The sequence below is a fragment of the Mustela lutreola genome, chromosome 16 (genome assembly GCF_030435805.1).
Source record: "Mustela lutreola isolate mMusLut2 chromosome 16, mMusLut2.pri, whole genome shotgun sequence".
In the NCBI taxonomy this organism is placed as follows: Eukaryota; Metazoa; Chordata; class Mammalia; order Carnivora; family Mustelidae; genus Mustela; species Mustela lutreola.
In genome coordinates this window covers 829,333-851,429 of record NC_081305.1, presented here as the reverse complement: position 1 = coordinate 851,429, position 22,097 = coordinate 829,333, and the positions used below count along the sequence as shown (strand labels likewise).

The 22,097-nt window shown below is 64.7% G+C and overlaps 1 protein-coding gene across 3 annotated transcripts in view; it reads right to left on the bottom strand.

Moving 5' to 3' along the window:
- Positions 1-6,490, bottom strand: part of CBFA2T3 (CBFA2/RUNX1 partner transcriptional co-repressor 3) — a 76,414-nt gene extending 69,924 nt beyond the window's left edge. For 2 of the 3 annotated variants that reach the window (XM_059150735.1, XM_059150738.1), the window contains exon 1: positions 5,991-6,214. In XM_059150735.1, the coding sequence (XP_059006718.1) occupies positions 5,991-6,078 (88 nt within the window). In that variant the 5' untranslated portion in view covers positions 6,079-6,214. Of the gene's footprint in view, positions 1-5,990 lie in introns of all 3 variants that reach the window. The other variant, XM_059150739.1, reaches the window with a different exon arrangement.
- Between the last annotated feature and the right edge of the window lie 15,607 nt (positions 6,491-22,097).

Sequence of the window (22,097 nt, the reverse complement as noted above, 5' to 3'; positions counted from 1 at the left end):
CTGACCTCTCTGATTTGTGTTCTCGTCTTGTAAGCAGGCTGATGGCGCCGTGAAGGCTGCTGGGAAAGCCGCGTGCAGGCCCAGGAGGGAGTCTGGAGTAGGTTTTCCCATCATGCCCCATCAGCCCTGTTCCCTCTGGCAGCCGGGGGGGCAACAGCAGGGACCTGCTCCCACGTCCTGTTCTCAGGGACAGTGATGCGGCCGGCCGGGCCCCCAGCACTGTGTCCCAAAGAAAGCCTCAGGCTCCCTTGAGAGAACTGCACTGCCCAGGGATGCCTCCTGGGGCTCCCCCCTGCCCAGAGGATCGCTGAGCCAGGCCCTACCTCAGACTCACCGCCAGCTTCTGAGCCGGCTCCAGATCGGAGCGGTTTGACCTGGCCAGGTTGGGGGCTGGAGGTGAACACAGTGCAGGGGGCTCAGGGGGGCTCCAGAAACCCGCCAGGGCCTCGGCCAAAGCAGCCCTCTCTGTGGACCAGCCCTCAAGCTGACCTCTGACCTAGACCCCCTGCTGGCCACGGTGGGGTGGGGGAGGGTCACCCAGGCTCTGTGGGGGGTGCCAGGTGGCTGTCCCACTCCTACCATCTCCAGGAGGCTTGGACGCCTGGTGCCCCAACATCTGGCCACAGGGCTCCCCCTGTGGGGAGCCCTCCCATTTGGGGGCCGAAGGATCAGCCTCCGGGTGCCACCTGGGCCCCGGCCCCCTTGCTGTGTGACTCCAGCAAGTCACCCTCTGTCTCGGAGCCTCCGTTCCTTGCCTGACAGCGGCTGTCACGACAGACGCAGGATCTGGAAAGCAACGCGGACGTCCCCTACAGTCCCGGCGGTGGCGTCAACAGGCACACGCTGCGGTGCGGTGGCTGATGTCCTGGGGCACGGCACGCATCCACTCCCAAGTGCTGAGTGCCCCGTGAGCTGGCACGGCCGTGGGCACCAAGGGGACAACAGACCATGGGGCAGACCACCTGTGCTGCTGGGGAGAGGGACGGTAGATATGCCCAGAGCGCCGCTGGAATAAGTAAATGCAGCGGGGAAGGGGGGGTGAGGAGGGAGCAGGGCACGTGCCTGAGGGGAAGGCTCTGGGTGGGGGACAGCACATGCAAAGGCCCAGGGGCCGGAAGGGCAAGGGAGTGGGAAGGCAGGCGGAGAAACCCCCGGAGGCACGCGTGCCAGTGCGAGGTGACCCCGCTGCCGGCACTCGCAGACGACTGAAGACAGAGCAGTTCGGCAAAGTGCCATGTGAGATGTCCCCACCGACACCCGCTGGCATCGTGGGCAGCTGTCCGGCGATCGCCCCTGGGGGGTTGGCCCGCCCCACACACGGCGCTTTAATAACAAGCATTTCACCAGCGCCCACTGCAGTCTGACCTCCAGCCCCATGAGGATCGCTACGAATGACCCGGAGTCCACGGGCACCTCGGCCGGCCTGGAGTTTCCCCCGAGGGTGGGGGGCTCTCCGAGAGGCCTCTCTTCTCCCCAGGAGCCGCCCCCGCCCTCTCCGTCCCGTGGCAGCCCGTGCGGCCTCATCCAGAGCGATGTCTCTGGAAGGAGCACTGGAGGGAGAGTCCTGGCTTGGGGGCAAGCGGCTCTGGCCTCTCCCTGGGGCCACGCTTCCTGGCTGAGCCTCCCCCACCAACTGTCGGGAAGTGAAAGTGGGTGAGAAAGCCCCGCACAGCCGGGTGCTGAGCCAGGCTGAGCAGGACGCCTCTCTTTTCAGGCAAGATACCTTGAGAAGTGAAAGCCTTCTTCACCTCCTCCAGCTGCCCCCTTGGGGCCGCTTCCTCCAGGAAGCCCTCTTTCTTCGCACCCACCCTGCGGCTCCGGCCTCCTGGGCTCAGAGTCAGGGATCAGTGGAGGGGCCTGCCCGAGGATGCTAGGGCATGGCCCAGGGAAGGGACTGGCACGTTCCAGCAGGAAGGGAAGTTCCCGGGGGGCGGGGGGACCCTGCACATTTACCAGGAGGGAGGAAGCCCTCCTCCCCACCCCCCAGCTCCTACCCCGGGAAGCAGAGTCTGCTCTCCCCAGCTTCGTCCTGACGTGAGACTTGGGGGACCAGGCTTCAGGACCGAGTCCAGAGCTCCTGTTTGCCCGGAGCTGTGCCCGGCTACCATGCTCTGTGCCCTGGGGATGGCCCGGGGACCGCGGGAGAGGCTGGGTCTCCTGAAACTTCCCGACAGCTCCTCTCCGCACCCCCTGCTGGGCTCTCTCCCAGCTCCTTCCCCGCCCCTCCTCACCCCTAAGGGGGGGTGTCAGCTCCCAGACCTCTGCTTGTCACCTGTTTGTCACCTAGACAAACGGTTCCCCTCAAACCACCCATACGCTGTCCCTCTTCAGGGCTGCTGGGTCCCGGCCGGGACTGACCGACCTGGCTGACCACTCCAAACGCCCACATGGGTCCTGTATCCATCAGGGCCTCAGAACCCCTGCTCTCGCCTGCTGTGTGCCCTTGGGAACTTTGGTTTATTTTTCCATGATGGGAGTCACTCTGTCACACGGGCGTTGGCAATCCTGCCGTAGGAGCCCCTGGCGCTGTGTTTGTGGGGGCGGGATGTGGGGGATGGGGTCTGTCACCTCGGGTCTCGGCGGGGGCGGAGTGAAGGGAAAAGCCCCCACACGGTGTGCGCCGAGCAGGGACACGGGCCAGCCGTGCATGGTGACAGCACAGACAATATGGAACCAAAAGTTGTCAGCAGTACTTTGTACACAGACGCACGCAGGTGGACAGCCACGACCGGGTCACAGGTCAGGTGGCCCCTGAGGGGCTTGACTGGCCCTTGGCTGCCACTGCAGAGAGGGCCTCCTGCACACCCCCAGCCAGATGCCCAGGGCCTCCCTGCTGAGTCTGCCAGTGTCCTGACAGTCCCGCGAGCATGGCCAGGGACCGTGGCCGAGTGATAAGTGGGGATGCTGTGGGCTAGGCCAGGGATAGCCTTGCTCCCCTCGGGGCCCCAGGCCTCCCTTTCAGCTGGAGGCCCTGTGCCCAGGTCCTGACCGCGGGCGCTGACAGAGGTGGGCCATATGGGCTCTGGGCACCTTTCCCCAAGCCTGCTGCCTGGATGCAGAGGGAACAGCTGGAGATCTGGTCACCTGGATTGCGGGGCCCCAAATCCAATGACTAGTGTCCTTCCACGGCGAGGAAAGGACGTAGGGACACAGAGGCGACGCCGTGCGAGGCAGCGGCAGAGGCGGAGGCACGTGGCCACAGTGGGAGCCTCAGGAGCCTCTGCAGGGGGCCTGGCCTTGCCTCAATTTGGGACTTCTGGCCTCCAGGCCTGGGAGGGAACAGACTTCTTTTCTGAGTCACCTGGTTTAGGCAATTTGTCCCAGGAAACTGACAGAGTGGAGGAGGGCGTGCCCAGCCGAGAGATGCTGCAGAGCCGTGGCCCCTGGGGAGGCTGGAGGGGACAGTGAGGGGACGGGCGCGTGTGCTGGGGAGGCCGAGCCTGTGCTCTCGGCGACTGTGGTGGCCTCTGAGCCCCCCTCCCCGCGGACCCGAGCTCTGCCCCGCTCCACTCAGGGTGGCACCTGCCCTGGGATCTGGCCACACCCACGCACGCCCCAGCCTGCGTTTACTTGGACTCCTCCAGGGACGGCTCGCTATCTCCCTGGTCACACGGGCTGCGCTCTGCCACGCAGACCCCACCTCGTCCCTCTCTGGTGACACAAAGCAGGCCTGACTCAGTTTCCCCCCAGGCTGGTCACGGTAAGCTGCCCTCCAGCCTCCCCTGCTCCAGGAGTCATCGGGGGCCTTCAGGGCTTCCGTCCCAGCCCCTGTGCAGGTGTCCTGGCTCCCACCTCCTGCTCTTCAGGGGTCACGGCAGTCCAGCCTTCAGTCTCCCCATGTGCAGAGTGCACTGCTGGAATCAGCACAGCTCCCAGTGCATACAGTAGGCGCCTAATAAATCCGAGTAAAGTAAACACTCCTCTAGAGGGGGCCGTCCCTTTCCATAACGCAGAACGGGTCCGCCACCTTGTGGGGTCCTGACCTCTGCCACCAGCAGAGGTGGTGCCAGGTTGGCCAGGACCCCAGGGCCCTGGTGAGGCTGCTCAGGGGCCAACCCAGCGCCCAGCAGCGGGGTCTGGTGGCCGGAGGTGCAGCGCTGCCTGCCCCCACCCCCGGCGCCTGCCTCCCTAACCGAGCGGCGTTCAGAGACGTTTGCTCACTGACGGAGGATGTTACTTTCTGTTCTGTTCACAGTTTAGAAGCACTTCATATGTTTTGGGGTCTCCAAGGTTTTGATGGATTCTTGGGGTGCCTATGGGCCCCAGAAACTTCAAGGTCACACTGTGCTGCCCATAGGCCTGTCCCCCAGGCCTCCAAAGGCCCCCTGGCTGGATCCCACCTGCTGCTCCCGCCCAGCGTCGCAGAGCCCCAGGGGCCTGGGCCGGCCGAGGGCCACCATGTCCCCCAGCACGGCTAAGGCCATCCCATGGATCCAGGCGATTAAGGGAAGACAGCGTGTGAACTCCCACGGGTCAGAGCATCCCAGGGCTGGGACCCCCGGGCCCACAGAAGCCGCCAGTCCGACGCACCAGCCAAGTACGCAGGGCTCCGTGAGGCCCCGAGGGAGCAGGGAGCTCGGGGCACGGGGACCGCGGGGCCAGTAAGTCAGTGGCGGGGATTCGGCATCAGGGGCCGCCCAGACAGTCGGCTCTCGGTGCCTGCAGCCCTCCAGCACCGTGATGACGTGCGCACAGCCGCGATAGCTCCCGGCCTCCGACTCCTTCCACGGGTTAGCCCGGCCCCCCACTCACACAGAAGAGCTCAGCGGCCCTCACACACACCCCGTCTGCCCTCACCCTCCCCAGCCTCGGGGAAGCTGCTCCGACACGCTTTCGGGGTGTGAGGCCAGGATCTGACCCACGAGGAAACTGAGGCCCATGTGAGGCAGGGCTGGACCCAGGGCCCCGCGGTAGAAGCAGGCTGCCAGCTCCGGGGCGGGGTGGGGGGGCTGCCCCAGGGAGGGAGGGGCGTGTGGTACCCGTGGCAGCAGACCGGCCTGAGGGGCAGGGGACCGTGTCCAGGGCTGGCCACCTGGCACCTCCCTGTGGTGGCTCCGGATCCCCCGCGCCTGGTGGCTGTGTGCCAAATGGGCTTTTGCACAGCCGGTGTTTCGTCTGGGAAGTCCAGGTGACCAGTGGAGGCCTGTGTCAGGGGCTGGCCTTGGGCCCCAGGACAGCAGCAGGGTGGGGAAGGTGATCCCTGTAGAGGAGCGTCGGGGGCGTCAGGGGCCCATGTGGACTCCGGACATGGCTGTGACCGTGGGACTTGGGGCTGTGAGCTCTGGAAGGTTCCAGAGGCTCCTTGGAGCATGGCCACGTGGCATGGCTGGGGAGCGGGGCCGCCCCCTGAGTCCTGGGATGAGGTCCTACAAGGCCCCTGGGACCTTGTTGTGGGGGCCGGGTGTGTCCAAGAGGCCTCCGCCCAGAGCCGCAGCCCAGGGTGGGGTGCAAGGCCTGGGCCCTTCCCGCCCCCCCTTCCCTCTGGCACTGGCTCCAAAGGGCGGGAGTCTTGGCAGAGATTGCTTATCGGTGGGAACCGGGGCTGGGTCCTGGACCGTCACTTGATCCAGGGGCCTTGGGCCAGGCCCTCTCCAATGTGGCCTCAGTGTCCTTGTCCACCCTACATCCTGGGGCCCTCCCAGAAGGAGGGGCACCTCCACTCCTCTGCACACCACCTTCCTCACCAACTCCTGGGACCCTGCCCGCTGAGGAGGACAGAGCCCACTCCCTCCTAGATGGGCCTGAGCAGGGGCCCCCTCCAGCCCGTGCCTCAGGGAGGGGCACCCGCACCCAGCCCGGCACCTGCCAGGTCCTCCCGGGGCCACCTGTCCCAGCTGTGTGGGACGGCGCCCGGGGGGAGGCCCTGCTGGTGTTTGAGGTGACTCGACACGGCCAGCCCCTGCTGTCAGCAGAGCCGGGCGGCGGCGGCAGCCCGGAGGTGTCACACTCCCGCCATCTGCTCCCACGGTCCTTCCCCGCCGTCCTCTTACCTGGGCCGCCCTTCCTGGGACCCCGGGGCACGGAGCAGCTGGTGGACGCCAGGAGCCCGCCGTCCAGCTGCGGGGTGGCCTGGGACATGGGTCTGGGGGTGGCTCTGGGGGACAATCCTGGCGCCGGGCGAGAGGCGGGCCGCCTTCCAGGGGCCGACGAAGGTGGGGCGCGCCCTTCCTGACCTCAAGGGACCTTGAGGGAAGGGCGAGGGGGCGCAGCCAGCCCGGCTCTCTCACCGCCGGAGGCCTCTGCCCCACAGACAGCACCGGGCCTTCTCGCAGCCGCTGCCCGGCGGCCTGGGGAAGGGGCGGGAGGCTGGAGGGGCTCATGTGATGCAGGGCGGGCCGGGGAGGCGCCGGTGGGGGAGGTCTCCCCGCAGCCCAGGCGGGGCAGCCAGCTGTGTCACCGTGATAGCGCGGCTGGGGGCTGAGGAGGCAGCTGTGCCCACCGCTTCCTCAACAGGAACCATCTGGGCCCGGCCCGGCCCGGCCTTCCCTCTCGGCCATTCCGGTCTGACTTCCAACAACTTCCTCCTGCCGCCAGCCGGGGGACACCCCACCCACCTGGAGCCCCAGGCAGCCCATGCTTCCTCGACCAGGACTGGGGGACAGTGTCCGTCCTGCATGGTTTATGCCTCTTTCCTCCCCTGTCCTCAGCCAGACTTTCCCCAGAGCTCCTTTCTGGGGCCACTTCCCTGAGCCTTGGCCCTGCCCCCGAGGCGGACTCGGTGGGGCGCCCTGACCAGCCGTGCCCCCCACCCCGGCTTCCTGGGCTCTCCCTCAGCTGCCCAGGGCCTCCTGGCCCCCTCCCACCCGGGAAGGACCGCTGCAGGCCAGGCAGACACCTCTCTCTGTGCTTGGCCTCCTGGCCGGGGGCTCCTGGGAAACCCTTCCCCGCTTCCCAACGGGCGCCCTCGGAGAAGACTGGCCCATTTGTTTGGGATGTGCTGAGGGTACTAGAGATATTCCCCCAGTCTGAGGGTCCAGAAACCGTATCAGAGTCCTCTGTGACCTTTCAGACCCCCTGTGTCCTGGAGCCCCGTCCCCACTAGACATTCCACCACAGGCGACAAAAAGGCCACGTGCTGAAGGCAGCACTGGGACAGCAGCGGGGGGCAGGGGGCCTCGTGCAGGAGATGGCGTGCCCCATGTCCGGCACCGGCCCATGGGCGGCCCTCCTGAGCGCCCAGTCGCAGCGGCAGGCTCCATCCGGCGGCCGGAGGTGTGCCGCCGGCCAGCCCAGGGCTGGCTGGAGGGTTCTGGGCTATGCTGACCCTCTCACACCGAATCCGTGGGTCATGCCTGCATGTGGTGAGTCCTTCAAGTTGTACAGAAGGGGGGCAGCCCCGAGTGAGGCCCTCACCCGTGATGTTTCCCGGCTGCCGTCGTTTCCTGGGCCCACTGTCGTCACGGCGGATTCTGTGGGGGTCCGTCTGTAGCTGGTGCTGGGACGAGACCCTGCTTGTTCCTGGAAGCCCCTGCCCCGTGCATGTCTACCCCATAGGGTGGCCTACGCCCCACCCCTTCCCCCTAGGGTCCCAGGGAAAGAGGGGTCCTGTGAGCCAGGCCTGGCCCTGAGCCCCACCGGTGCCTCCTGGCCCCTCCTCGCTCGTGGTGCTGGGACTCAGGGTAGGACTGAGCGTCCTAGGCCCAACCTGCCTGCCCTGCGTGGCTGGTCTCCTTCCTGGCCCAGGGCGGTGCTGGCGGGGCCTCAGGCCTGGCCTGTGTGCAGGGGAGGGCCCCGCGCATGGCTGCCCCCCGGCCAGCAGCTTGCGGGGACCTCGTCTCTCCTGCTCTTTCCCACCTGCGCTCGGCGAGGCCCCTCCGAGCTGGTGGGGAGAAAGCTTTGGGGGCAGAGACCAGCGGCTCGGCCCCTCGGCGGGACAGCCCCCGCCCCGGGTCAGACGCTCGGGGCTCACACCTGCGGGGAGTACCCCCAACAGATGGGACACTTCCACTTTCGGGAAGAGGCCGCCTGTCTGGCCTGCTTTTCTAGTTGGCGGGGCTCTTGGGGGTTGGGCTGGAAGGCGTAGTCTCCCCGAGTGGGGGGTAGGGAGTGCCCAGGCCCTTGGTGGGCACCTTGGGGGCACCTGCCCTCTCCGTGCCCTCCCCTCCCTGGCCAGGCAGTTGGTGCTTGCGGGGAAGCAGACGTTGGCTGTGGCTTTCAGAGCTGGGAGATAAGGAGCCAAGCAGGAAGTGGCTGCAGCGGGAGGGGGTGGGGTGCTGTGTCTGCCCGGGCTTGTCCCACGCCACTCCCTCCGAGACCACCGCCGTCCGACCTGTGGTCCTTCCCCTCTCCCTTACAAGTCCCTGTGGGCCACGTGGAGGTTACGCAGCTGCCCTGCTTTCTGGGAACCTACAGGAGACAATCAATAAGTCCTCAATGGATGTGGCCCGTGAGGCAGTCCCGGAGGGTCGCTGGGAAGCTGCATCTGAGGGACCCGTTAGGAGCTGCGCCTGGGGATGTTGGGGGAGAACATTCCATGTAAGGGGCCCTGAGGCAGTCTTACCTCCAGGCTTCCAGGAATCTGTAGGATGACCAGAGAGCTAGAGGGAGGCCAGTGGGGGACTATGAAGGAGATGACACTGAATGGAGGTCGGCAAGGACCTTGTTAGGCTGACTCCATTACTTCTGCCTCCTCTGCCAGCATATATAGGGGCCCCCATGACTGCTGGGTGGATGGATGGATGGTGGATGGACGGATGGATGGATGGATGGACGGATGGATGGACGGATGGATGGATGGTGGATGGATGGATGGTTGGATAGATGGACGGACGGATGGACGGACAGATGGATGGATGGATGGAGGATGGATGGATGGATGGGCGGATGGTTGGATGGACGGATGGATGGACGGACGGATGGATGTGTGGATGGATGGATGGATGGATGGATGGTGGATGGATGGATGGATGGGTGGATGGGTGGATGGTTGGATGGATGGATGGTGGATGGATGGATGGATGGATGGGCGGATGGTTGGATGGACGGATGGATGGACGGACGGATGGATGTGTGGATGGATGGATGGATGGATGGATGGATGGTGGATGGATGGATGGATGGGCGGATGGTTGGATGGATGGACGGATGGACGGATGGATGGATGGTGGATGGGCGGATGGTTGGATGGACGGATGGATGGACGGATGGATGGATGTGTGGATGGATGGATGGATGGATGGATGGGCGGATGGTTGGATGGACGGATGGATGGATGGTGGATGGGCGGATGGTTGGATGGATGTGTGGATGGATGGATGGACGGATGGATGGATGTTCGAGTGGATGGATGCATCAGTGGAAGCGTGATTCTATGCAAATCTCACGTAGCCTGCTTTATAGAGGAGGACTGGGCCCACAAAGGTGATGTCTTCCGTTGCAAAGCCCCCAAAAGAGAGATAGAAGTCACAGACGATATAAGCTCCAGGACAGGTCAGATGTGGGGGGGGGTGAGCAGCTCCATGGGAACCCTACAGGATCAGCACTTTCTAGCCCAGAGCCCAGATGGCTGCCAACCTCTGCTTTCCAGTCCTGAGTGCGGTATGGCTGAATGGTGGTGGACAACAGGGAGGGGCGGGAAAAATCCCGACCGCCTGTGCTTACTGAGTACCCAGCAGACGGGGCCACCTGAGGACTAACTGCCCCGCCCCCCCACTGCCCAGCTCAGGGGCCACTGGGCAAACCCAGAGCCACCAGGAAGGCAGCATGTGCTCGGCTGGGCAGATTGTGGAAAATGCTCACACGGGGAAGGGCCCCAGGGGTCTCTGGCTGCCGTCACTTGATGGTGCCTCTCCCGGTGGCGGGGAGAGCGGCTCGGCCGGAGCCCACACTGGGAACAGCCCAGGAGGAGGCTGACCCTGAACCACCAGCTTCAGCCCTCCTGGTGCTGCAGGCCCCTTTACTGGTGGAACCAAAATAATGGCCCTTTTCTCCAAATACTGTTTTGAGAACACAAACGCTCGTAGAATTACGGAATCCATTATATTCAAATACAGTTGCCGAAATGTTAAACAATTTCAAATATACATACTTTCCCGTTCAACCATGAGTTTGGAGCGGTGAGAGGTGTTAACTGGTTAACTATGCTCTGAACCGTGAAGGGACCCAGCAGGCTGAACCCACTGAAGGCCCCACTCCGGGCGGGCTCCGGACCGCGGCAGGCGCACGGGCTGCTGGCCCCGAAATCCTGGGCAGGGCGCCATGGCTACACGCATGCTAAGTGTTGGGTTGAGGTTAATGGACTCAGGTACAATTTGTTTTCCTATGCAAGTCCATGGACCCCCAACTTCTAAGTAAAGAACTATGCTTCAAGCCCGTCTTGAAGACCCCTCTCTTGCCTGGCCTCAGCCAGGGCCCTCCAGCCTTGGTGACCCTGTCACTGTGAGGCTTCAGGAGTCAGGGGCCTCCAGGCTCCCCAACATTGGTTTTATTTGCTGGGTGCTCTTGGGGTTCTGTTTCCTCCCCGGGACCGTGAGAGGACCAGGGTAGCCACCTCGCAGGGTGCTGAGGAGTCAATGACCCGGTTCCCATACGGACCCTGCCCCGTCTCAGTTGGCGGTGGCCCCCGTGAGAACCGCCTGCTGGAAGGGCCACTCAGGGCAAGGCTTGAACGGTCATGCCCACCTCCAACGCGTGTTACCCTGAGAAAGCACTTCCTAAATGGAGCCCAGCCAGTCCTTCTGGGGGTTCTGCGTGGTGAACCCAAGCCCCTGTTCAGGACAGTCCTTTGGAAGAGAAGGACATTCTCTCTGTTGCCCACAGCACCTGTCACCCCCACACCCCCCAGGGGTCTGCAGCAGCCTCTCCTCCCCAGCCCCGTGGCTCCCAGCCCTCCCACAGCACAGCAGCGAGATCTGCCCAAAGCCCAGTCTGGTCCCCCAACTCTTCCTCCTAAACCTTTGCCTCAAGATCTGGCCAGACTCCAGAGGTGACCCAGGAGACCCCCACTCTGGGTCCCTCTCCCCTCGATGTAAGCCTCTCCCGTTGGGAGCAGCTTCTCTCCCCACGGCTTTGCCCAGCCCCACCCACTGTACCCCCCGACGCCTCCCTCAGAGCCCTCAGGAAGCACCCGTCTTGGGCTCCCACAGCCCCTGGGCACCACCCGCCCCCCGCAGCGTGAGCACCCTGTGGTGCGGTTGCTGTGGGCATCTCCCTGCTCCAGCGGGAAAGCAGCCACGGGCCCGGACCCTCTCTTCTCGGGATGGCTGTGTCCTGGGCGCGCAGCCCCGGGCTCCGGCCGAGCCTGACGGATAGGTGAGTGAGTGCACCAGCCCGCGTCTGAAGGCCGGCCCCCTGCCCTCATCAGTAACTTCTCCTGGCTCGAATCCCACCGTCTCCCACCCTCAGGCCTCTGCTTCACACGAGCACCGAGGGGGATGGCCGGTAATCCTCGACCCCCAGACCCCCTGCTCTCTGGCTGGGGCAGAAGAGGCGGCTCACTGGGCCCAGGACCCCGGGGTGGCTGGTGCGCTAAGGTGGGGTGTGCTCTAGGCCCAGCTGCTCAGGCCAGGCCTCGGGAGCCTGGGTCAGGGCTGAGAGTGTCCCCGACACCGGGGAGGTCTGTGCCGGGGTGACACGGACTGCCTGAGGCCGGCAGTGGGTGTAGTGCAGGGAGAGCCTGGCAGCCTCGCCCTTGAAATGGGCTCCAGGAGGAAGATGCTGCTTTGGGGCTGACCCCAGCAAGGGCGGACTGCGAGGGGGTGTAATTCGAGCGTGACCGAGTGACAGCAGAGTCCCCCCGACGGTCGGCTGAGCCCCCGTGAGCCTGGAGCCAGTCACATCCTTGAGCCTCGGAGAGGTCAAGCTGTCAGCAGGGGTGTGGGGGGCTGGGGTTTGGGTCCCAGGGTGGCCAGAGGCACAGGGTGGAGGGTCCTGATGTGTGAGCCCCCACCCCGCCCCTGCCCTCTGTTCCCTGCCCACTCCCAGCCAAGCCAGGAGCATCCGGCCCAGGCAGCCCATTCCACAGAGGAGCTAGCAGAGGCTCGGGGCTGGGGGGAAGCCGGCCACAGAGGGAAGACCGTCACCCCCACATGACCTGGCACTCCTGGGGGACAGGTCCCTGCTGCTGCCGCCTGCTTCAGAGTGTGCCCTCTGGGTCCTGCGGTGCCACCCACACAGGGAAACCCCCCTCCATCGCCACTTTCCCTTCAAGGAGCCCCAGGTGGAGGGTGGTGAGTCACCTCGCTGGGCCCTGTCCGGGGTCCGGTTTCTCTCTGACCGTCCGGGCTCAGCTGGCCTGGGCACCGTGCGTCCCAGGAGAGAGGCCCCTCTTCTGGGCATGCATGCTGTTTTCCTGTTTGCCTTTCTCTTCTCCTCTCCATCCTGCCTTGGGATTTGCAACAGTTTAAAAGGGGAGGAGATGGGCTCTGTGCACTGACCAGCCACCTAGAATCTTCCAGAACATTCTACCCATAGAGTTTGGGGCCTGGGAACTACTAGAGACCCGGCCAAAGCTGAGTCCCGACAGGAGCTGGTCAGGGGTCCATGACGGGGGAGTCGGGTGGGTTCGAGAAGCGTACAGGCCAGGCCCTCGGAGCGGAGGAGGCGTCCGCTCGCCTTCGTGGGGACGGCCCTGAGACTGGGGAGGGGCTGCACAGGGGGCCCAGGGTGGGACCTTTCAGACAGCTGTGGGCTGGGGGAATGGAGGTCCCTGCCAGGACTGGCCGGAGGGAATGAGGTTCTTCCAGGTGCCCGGAACCCTGGGGACGAGAGACGCCGAGGCCTGACCTTCCCCAGTGCACCACACGGCAGATGCCGGTTGCTTCTGAGAGGCCCCGTGATCCTGAGCATGTCACTGTGGTTCTGTCACGAGGAAGGGTCTCTCCTTGGGTTGCGGGAGAAATTGGCCTATATCCGTCAGGAAAGAAACTGTGTATTTTATATTCTCTCTCCTTATTAAAAATTTGAGTTCACGCTAACGTTTTTTCTCCAACACACACAAGTTTCGAGACCGTAATGCTCGGGTGCACAGCCCCCCAGCCTCACTGAGACGGCCGAGCTGCCGACATCAGGCCTCACTTTAAGGATGAGAACGTCCCCACTGAAGGGGGCCCGGCCATCCCGCTGAGGCCAGCGTGTCTGGAATCTGGCGTTCCCGTGTCGCGGCGATGCTCCTCGTGGCCTCTGGGTGTTGGCAGCCTGGGCCGTTGCCCGAGCCTGTCCTGGTGGCCTGCTCCCCTGTGTGGGCTGCGGCTGGAGGTTGGTGCCCTCGAGGCTCTAGTTCCCCAGGAGCAGAGCAGGGGCCCCTCCCCCTCTGCCGTCACCTACATGATGCCTTAAGTCCCCAACTTCTCTAGCTGAGGTTCAAATTCCCATGGCAGCCCCTCCACGGGAAGCCACCCCGGACCACGTGGCTGGCCAGCGTCCGCCAAGCCCCGCAAGCGTGCGCCGACTTCCCCAAGTTCCCAGCCGCCAGCCTCAATGCGACCCTCTGCTCCTGCGGCTCCCACGACCCTGGGTCAGCAGTCCCCGCCCTGCATCTGGTCACTCTGAACCCCAGACGTCCCTGGGCGCAGAGCGGAAGGGCCAGGGCAGAGGGCAGGCCCTTCCAGGGTGGCCCCAGCCTGCAGCACCAGCACCCCTGCTAACGTGTCAGAAATTCTCAGCCCCATGGGACTTGCCGAGTCGGACACCTGGGGCTGGCTCTCCTCCACCCACTTCTTCTGATTCTTTTGGGGGAATTCCTCCCAGGGGGGTGCAGCCATGCTACCTACCCCACCATCAAAAGAGAATGCCAGTGACCCAGGGCAGCCTGTGGGAGCCTTCCCCAGGGCAGACCCACAGATAAGGCTGAGTTCGTGATCCTGCAGGTAGGGTTGTGATGGGCTGACTTTGAGGCTGAAGTGGCCATTGTGCCTGGATGGGCAGAGACCAGGAGAGCAGAAGCTGGAGCTTCTGATGAGACAGCTTTGGTGAGCCCCTGGATACAGCCATGCCTGAAACCTTCATGCATGTCTGTGTTCCAGGCATTCAAACATCCCTGTGGTTGACCCAGTTTGAATTATGTTCCAGACGTGGCCACTAAGGCAGCCCCAGCCGACAGGTCTCTTACCACAGTAAGAAGGGTCGAGTCACATATCTGTTCGTCTCTGTGTCCGGGCCACTTCTCAGAAGTCCTGTGCATTTCACGAGGCCTGCCTGACCTTGGCTCAACTTTGTCGCATTTCCTGTCCACCCTGGGCCACAGCTGATGAGGCCCGCAGGACACCTCTGCCCTTGTCATGCCCCACAGCAGGAGGCAGCCACGCCTGTAGGGTCGGGGTGTGGCCCAGGCCCGTGCAGGGGTCCTATGAGGTCAGCAGCAGGACGCCGACACTGTCCCCGTCATGCCTGCGTGCATGGTGGGGGCCTCCCGGACACAAACGGAGCTCAGAGCACCCAGAGCCCCCCACTTTACCCCCTCAGGGGTCCCTCAGGTGACCCGGCTCTCCATGTGGGGCTGTGAGGTCGGGTGTGGTGTTCCCAGGAGAAAACAATGATCATGGAGGCTGGCTGGCTCACCCCCTTTCCCCACATTATCACAGAATGTGACCAGTTTGTCATTCAGCCATCTGGAAGCTGGCCCCGGCCCCAAGTGGCCTTCCCGCTGACTCCCCCATGTCTAGGGACGCCCTCCAGCCCCTATCTAGCTTCTCCGAGCGCATCCAGTCCCTAGGAAGTTCGGGAGCTAGACCCTGGGGAAGGGGCCTTGGGATCCATGGCAGGGAATCTGGGGGTCCTGGGACACCAGAAACCCCAGGAAGTCTGCAGGGGTCTCACTAAACCGCCGTGCCCTGGGGTCTCCAGACACCAACAGCCGTGTGCTGGTGGAGGGACAGGACCTGGGGGTGGGTCTCAGACCGCATTTGCTGCCACACCGCCCCTACTCACCCTGGTCTCGTCACTTCCACGCACAGGCGAGGCTCGGTGCCCCAGGGCCTTGGCACAATGGCTGTCTCCGCCGGGACTGCTCCTCCCCAGTGAATCTTTCCCTCCCTTTCCAGCCTGCCCAGCCCTCGACCCCTGCCCCTGCTTGGTGTTTCTCCAATGCCAGGTGTCACTTTCTGACGGGGTAGACGGTTTATGGATCAGTTTAATGCGTCACCTGTCCCTTCACGGGAAGGTCAGCTCCACGGGGCCAGATTTTTGTTTGTTTTAAACACGATTTTTTAGAGCAGTTTTAGGTTCACAGCAGAACTGAGAGGAAGGCCCCACGTGCCCTCCGCCCGCACCGCCAGCCGCGCAGCTCGTTTGCCACGGTCGGTGACCCTGCATGGACACCTGTCGTCTCCTAGAAGCCGCAGTTTACCTGTGGGTCACGCCTGGGGCTGGACGCTCTGTGGGTTTGGGCACACGGGTGAAGACGTGTCTGTCGTCAGACCAGGAGAGTGTTTTCCCTGCCCTGCGGTGCCCCGTGCTCACCTGCTCGTCCTGCCCCCCAGCCCGGGGGACCACGGACCCTCTGACCTTTTCCAGGAGCTGGTGGTTGGACCGCCACTACACACAGCCTTTCTGATCGGCTGTGCCGTGCCTCTCTGGGTCATGCCAGCTCATTCTCTGAGCCACGGTGTGGACGGGCCACGCTTCACTTACCCATCAGCTCCTCGAGGTTAAAGCCGCTGTAGATGTCACCTGCAGGACTGTGTGTCCAAAGCTCCCTTAGAGGGACCGCCGTGAGAGGGGGTTGGGCCTCCCCACTAGCCTCACTGTGATTGAGTCCCCACTGGGAAGACCGTATCTTCAGAGCGCCTGGGCGGCTCGCTTGGCCTCTGCTCTCTGTCCCTCTCCCTGTGCTCACCCGTGTGTGTGTTCCCTCTCTCTCCAATGAATGCATCAATCTGGTCTTAATGACAAACATCCTGGGGTCAGGGCTTCAGCATAGGAATTCTGTGGGAACATGTCTCAGGCCATGGCATCCTTCCCCTAACCCTTCAGGCAGAGTGTGGCCCTGCTGCCCCCTTGACTTCGGACTCCTGGCCGCCAGAACCACAGTCCAGAGACAGTTTCTGTCCTGTGAAGCTCCGTCTGGGGGGCAGGTGAGGCAGCCCCAGGGACGGACACCACCAGGAAGGCGTGGTGGTTGCTACGGGTTATGCCCATTTTATGGGACCTGGCGGACCCCTCCCCGCACCTCCGGCCCCGTGCATTGTGCTTCCACACGCCGGCTGTCCCCGCACTGCACACAGGGGACGAGGCGGTCCTCTGCGCAGGTCCCACACAGCTGGCGTAGGGAAAGGCAGAGTCAAAGGCAGAGTCCACGCGGGACCTGGTGAGGCCTGCTGGGGAGGAAAGTAGCCCCAAGGGGCCGGGGGTGACTGGGTGTGCCTCGGGGGTGGGGGGAGAGGCCTTCTTCTGCGAGCACACAGTCTGGGGGGCACTCGTGGGCCGATGCCGTGGGACGCGGCTCTGAGGGGAGCCGGATGCACCCTGCAGGCCCTGGTGTGCGTCTGGTGTGCGTCTGACCCACCTGCTCGCGGGGCGCCTACGTCGGGGGCTGCTCGCGACATTGCTGTCAGCTCCCCAGGGAGGCGCGCCCTCCCCAGCCAGGCAGAGCTCCCTCCCAGCTGGCGAGGACAGAACCCTAGGCTGGAGGCAGAAATGCGGCATATTGGGACGTATTTCGATGTAAATATTTTCCGCCCGGAGAGTAGCTGGGAGCTGAGGTCCTGGTCCTGCTTGTCTCCTGGAAGCGGGAATCTGGGCCATATGGCTCCTGTCGCAGCTGCCTGGCTTCCTCGCACTGCGGGGAGGGGGAGTGTGCACGCCAGGCCCGTCTCCTCCTGCCGGGTTTAGCAGCCCCAGGGGGCACGGGGGGGAGGGCTGAGCTCTGACAGACCTGGTTGGGCCCTGACTTGTGCTGGCTGCCACCGTGGGTGAACCAGGTGCCTGTGGCAGGATTGTCTTCTCGGGGGAGAAAGAGGCTCAGACGTCTCCCCAGGCCACACAGAGGACCTCAGGAACACCTGCCTCCCACCCCCTCCATACAGAGCCTCCTGGCACCAGATTGGGAGACACTTGTGAGTCCCCGGAGAGGTCAATACTCAGACTGGACAAGGGGAATGCTTCCACTCAAGAACCTTCGCTGGCTGCCCATCTCCCGTTGAAGCAAGGCTAGTGCCGCCCAGCATCCCAGGTCCGGAACACGCCATCCTCCAGCCTCGTCTCTGTGCTGGCCTCCAGGCCGTTCTTAGGATTCCCTCCCCTAAGGTGTCCAGCCCCATCCCGCTCTGCCGGGAGGATGTCCTCCCCTGAGGTCATGGAGTCCCCAGTGACCCAGCTGACAAGGCCTCAGAGGCGACTCACTGGACCGGACTGGAGTGTGCTGGCGCGGCCTCCGCCGGGGGCTGCCAGGAGGGTCGGACTGGAGTGTGCTGGCGCGGCCTCCGCCAGGGGCGGCCAGGAGGATCCTCTCCAGTTTCAGATGGGAGGCAGAGGCCCCACGAAGGGAGGTTCGGTGACCTGCCCTGGTCGCCAGGCCGGGCGCGGCAGGGCCGTCCTGCTCGGCTCTGCACGTCCTCTCCAAGGTCGGCCCCCACACGGGCGGGCCCAGGGGTTCCCAGGGAGAGCTCTGTGTTTCGATGGGACGCCCTCGGCCACCAGCAGCGGAGCCTCTGGCCAACGGTGGCTTTCTAAGCCCAGACATTTACTTCTCGGGCAGCCTGGAGGCTGGTGGGTCGGGACTGGGTACGGCCGGTCACCGACGTCCTCGGGCTCCTGGGCTCCCGCCACCCTTGCTCTGCTGTCCCTTGTGTTTGGGCGGGTCTCGCCGACCCCACGCGATGACCGTAGCTCCTGCTACCACCGCATTCAAGGAAGGAGGAAAAGGCGCCTGGGGAAAATCTCGGAACCTCCGGGCAGGGCTCCCCTTCCAGCTCATGGCTAGAGGGCCCCGTGGCTGTGCCTGAGTGCAAGGGGGACATCCTGGTGGTCCCCGGCCTTTGGGAGAGGGTGAGCTCACCATGGGCACTGGGGAGGGGGAGGATGGGGGCACAGGGTCAGAGAAGGCAGAGGGGCAGGACCCACAAGGAGAGGTGGCATTTCCCTGAGGTGGCTCCGTGTGGGAGCTCAGCACCCAGGAGGCCGGCGGACGGCGGGTTTGTCCCAGGGCTGAGAGCGGGCTCGAGCCTGGTGGCAGGGCCCAGGCCTCAGGCACGTGGACCCTGGGCACGGAGGACACATCCTGGAATGGTGGTGGGGGGCGCGGGGGCCCGTCCTAGGACGTCACAGGGGAAGCACAAGGGCCTGGGAACGGCGTCCCCTCCTTTCCTGGGCGGAGGGTCCGCAGACACGAGCCCCAAGCCCAGGGGCTTCGTGGGGGCCGTCTCCCTCCCCCGCACTGGGCTGCGGCCGGCTGGGGACGTGTGCTGTGGGAGCCCAGAGTTCCCTCTTGGAAGGTGGCTGTTCTCGCCGCCACACCAGACCCAGCGCGTCTCCTCCTGCGACGACAGAGTCCTCAGCAACGTCTTCCCCTGGGGGCGCCAGGGGCTGGCGGAGATCCGTGCGCCCTCGCGTCCGCTGCTTAGCATGAGCTGGGGGCCCTAGAGAGGTTAGCTTTCGTTGTCTGCAGCCAGAATCTCAATTCTTACTTTTCAAACGAAGCATCCTGATTTCTCTAACTTCCCCTTCACGCACCGGACACTGGCGTGTGCCTGCCGGAGGGCGGGCACCTGGGGTCTCCTCCCGCCGGGGCCGCCGCTCCTGAAGCCTCGGCTGACACGCAGCTGGGGGCCGGCGACTGTTTGCCGATGGCCGGATGCTCCGGCCCAGGAAGCAGATGTGACCCGCTGTGCCTCTGTGTGCTTGTGCGCGTGCGTGTGTGCATGTGTGAGTGCGTGCGCGAGTGAGTGTGCGTGCGTGGGTGTGTGTTTGTGCGTGCGTGTGCACGCGTGTGCGGTGAGTGTGTGTGTGCACGTGTGTGTGCTGGAGGCAGGTGGGTGGGAGCCACTCGGGCCAGACCCTCGTGCACAGCAGTGATGGTGCAGTCGTGAGGACTGACTGGACAGGCAGGCTGACCCCTGGAGAGGCCCGTGTTCCTTCAAACAGGGGCTCCCACGGAGTGCGCAGGGTCTCCTGGGAGCAGCGGGTTGGCGAGCTGGTGAAGCCACGGCCGCACACTCAGCCCACGGTGCCCGGGGCCCTGGCTGCCCATCTGTGATTTGAGGCCAGCTCGCTGACTACCCGGGGCCTCAGTTTCCCCACCATCAGCCGGGATGACAAGGGGTTCTGACGGGAAGCAGGCTGTTCTCTGCAGAGCCCCGAGTGCAGGAAGAGGCCTGGCCAGGGCTGCGGCGGTCCCATTGGACGGCCTTGGCCGCAGGACACCTTCCTGGCCGGGCCCTCCGTGCCCCCCAGAGGTCACATTGCCCCCTGCTCCCATCTCAAACAGTTGCTGGGGCGGGGTGGGGGGGCTGTCTGCAGGATCCTGATTGGAGCTGAGAAGTCTGGGCCACATCCGGCGGCGCTATCGCGGTTCCTGGAAACTTCCCCCGGCCAGCCGAGAAGGTGGCCCCGGAGATACTGGGCACAGGGCGGGTGCTTTCCTGCCTGTGACGCGATTAAGTAACAAAAGCAGTTGCTGGTGGGAAAATCGGCTGCGACACCGGCCATCTGGCTGCCCAGGCCCTGCTCTGCCCCCTTCCGAGTTATCTCCTCGGGCCCCGCTGGCCGGCTTCTTATCACGCCCAGGACGACTGTGGGATTATGGTGTCCACAGCCTCACAAGAAGCTCCTATCGAAATCTGCAGCCTAACCCGAGGGACAGGGTGAGCGTCCTTCCCCTGGGGCACCTGCAGGGTCCCCAGCCCCCAGCAAGGGCGCACCCCCCACCCCATCCCCCCGGCTCCACCCGCCCCGCCCCAGGGCGCTGCTTCTCACACCTGCGCTCCGTATGGGTTCACAGCGGCCCTGAGTCTAACTGAATCCAAAAATATTAAACCGGGCCCATCTGTCGGCCAACTGATGAACACAGATGTGCTCCGCACCTCAGAGGCAACCGCCAGCCAGGCAAAGCTGTTGGAGTCTGCACCTGCTGCCCGCGCCCCCTCCTGCACCAGCCCCTCCAGGCCCGGGAGCCTCCCTCCGGAAGGGGCTGGCTCCTCCCCCCACCGGTGTCCCCGGATGGGACCCACAGAGAGCCCTGCCCACCAGGTGAGAGATGGAGACCCCCAGGTCCGGCTGATCCTGTTGCCCTGGGACCCCACGGTGAGCAGCAGCAGGGCCCAGCTCTTCTCAGAACAGCGGCCGGGAGCCAGGCAGGGCCACCCCAAGGCCTTCGCACCTGCCACTCACTGGGCCCGGAGCACCGTCCCCGGGGGCCACAGGGCTGCTCCCTTCGCTCCGACGAGGCTGGGACTCAACAAATGTTGCTGGTTTTGTCTCGCGTTGGGACCCACATCAACACCTGTTTGCTCTACGGAATGAACACGTCTTCTGGTCTTGTTTCAAGAGGGCACGAGGATAGACCCACGTTCCCTCCCTCCTCCCTGGGCCCTCCCTCGAGGACCAGAGGACCGCGCGGAAGCGGCGAGACCAGCCAGCAGTGATTCGGCAGTGGCCGTTGGAGGCTGGGCGGGAGCAGGAGGCACTGGGCGGGGTGGGGAGAGGGGCTGACCCTGTCGCTGGAGGAAGAGACAGCAGGGCCGCCCGGCAGATGTGACCATGGAGGCATCTGAGGCCACGGCCCGGCCGCCTTCCTCTTGTCCTTCTGCCAGCCTTGAGGTCACCACCTACGCGGTTCTGGGGACAGCAGAAGAGGTGGTGGCCCCAGGTGCAGGGTCTGGATGGCTGGATAGGAGTCAGGGCCTGCCTAGAGGGAGATCAGCCATCACATCTGCCAGAAGGCAGGGGGACTGGCGTCCAGGCAGGGGGAAAGCCCAGAGGGGCCCCGTCCCCTGTCCTCGGCCTTCAGCCACAGTTTTCACTGGGCATGGGTGTGCCTGGGGTCCTGCTGGTGACCCTGGGGGCTACATCCTTGGAGACGCTTCCTTCCCTCCCTGAAGCCAGGGTCCCCAGGCGCAGCTTCCTCAATCCTGGCCCCGCTCCGTGTTCAGTCCAAGGCATCGGGCCCGGGGGCTGAGATGTGGGGCCAGAGTCCTGGGGCTGTGTCCTCTGCCATGGTGGGCGCTCTCGCAGACCTCAAGGAGTGGCGGGAGCCAGGGGGCCCTTGGAGACCGCATCCTCGTCCGTCGGCTGGGAATCTCGTGAATGAACAGGCATCATGTGTTTTCATCCAGAATCGTCTGCACCCTGTCTTGCTCCCGGCTTACATGTGACTTGCGAATGGGTGTGCACACGCACTCTGCGTGCCTGGCCCTGCCTCTCACCTTCTACGGGGAAACAAGCCCCTGGGGCCACCCTGTGTGCACCGTGGGCCCGCAGCCCCTCACGGCTCCCCTGCGGCTCCTTCCTGCCTGACGCGCCTTCCTGAGAGTCTCTGAGCTCCGTCTCCCCATTCCCGGGCTGTCCAGTCCTCACCATCATGAGTGGCTGCTAGCGTGTCCCGGCCTGTGTGGGCTCCCCGGGCTCTGCTCTGGGGAAGGGTACGGGGCAGGGGGTGGAACCAGCAGGCGGGTTCCTCCTGCGGCCCCTCTCCCGGCCCCTGCTGGCTTGCGGGCATCTTCTACGTCCTGGGCTGGTAGACCCGTCACCCTCCTCCGCCTCTGTCTCGGGCTGCGTCTTCCCGCCTGTGCGTCTGTCTCTGTGTCCAAATCCCCCTTTCCCTGAGGACCCCCGGCCTACTGGGTTAGGACCCCCCCCGATGACGTCATCTTAATGAATCCCATCTGGGATGACACTACTTCCAAGTAAGGTCACTTTTCCGAATACGAGAGGTCAGGGCCTCAACACGGATTTAGAGGGCGGGTGCTGGGGGGGAGGCCTGGGGGGGCAGCAGTGGCGGGGGCGGGGCTTGTTGTGGCCCCGTCCCACTGGGTACCACGGCTCCTCCCTCAGCGGCAGGACCTCAGCTTTGGAACTCAGGCAGGGGAGCATCACTAGCTGGAGGGAGGACGGCTGCACCCCTGCACTGCCCCCTGCACTGCCCCCTGCACCGCCCCCTGCACCGCCCTCAGCACCACTCCCTACACCGCCCCCTGCACCGCCTCCTGCACTGCCCTCAGCACTAC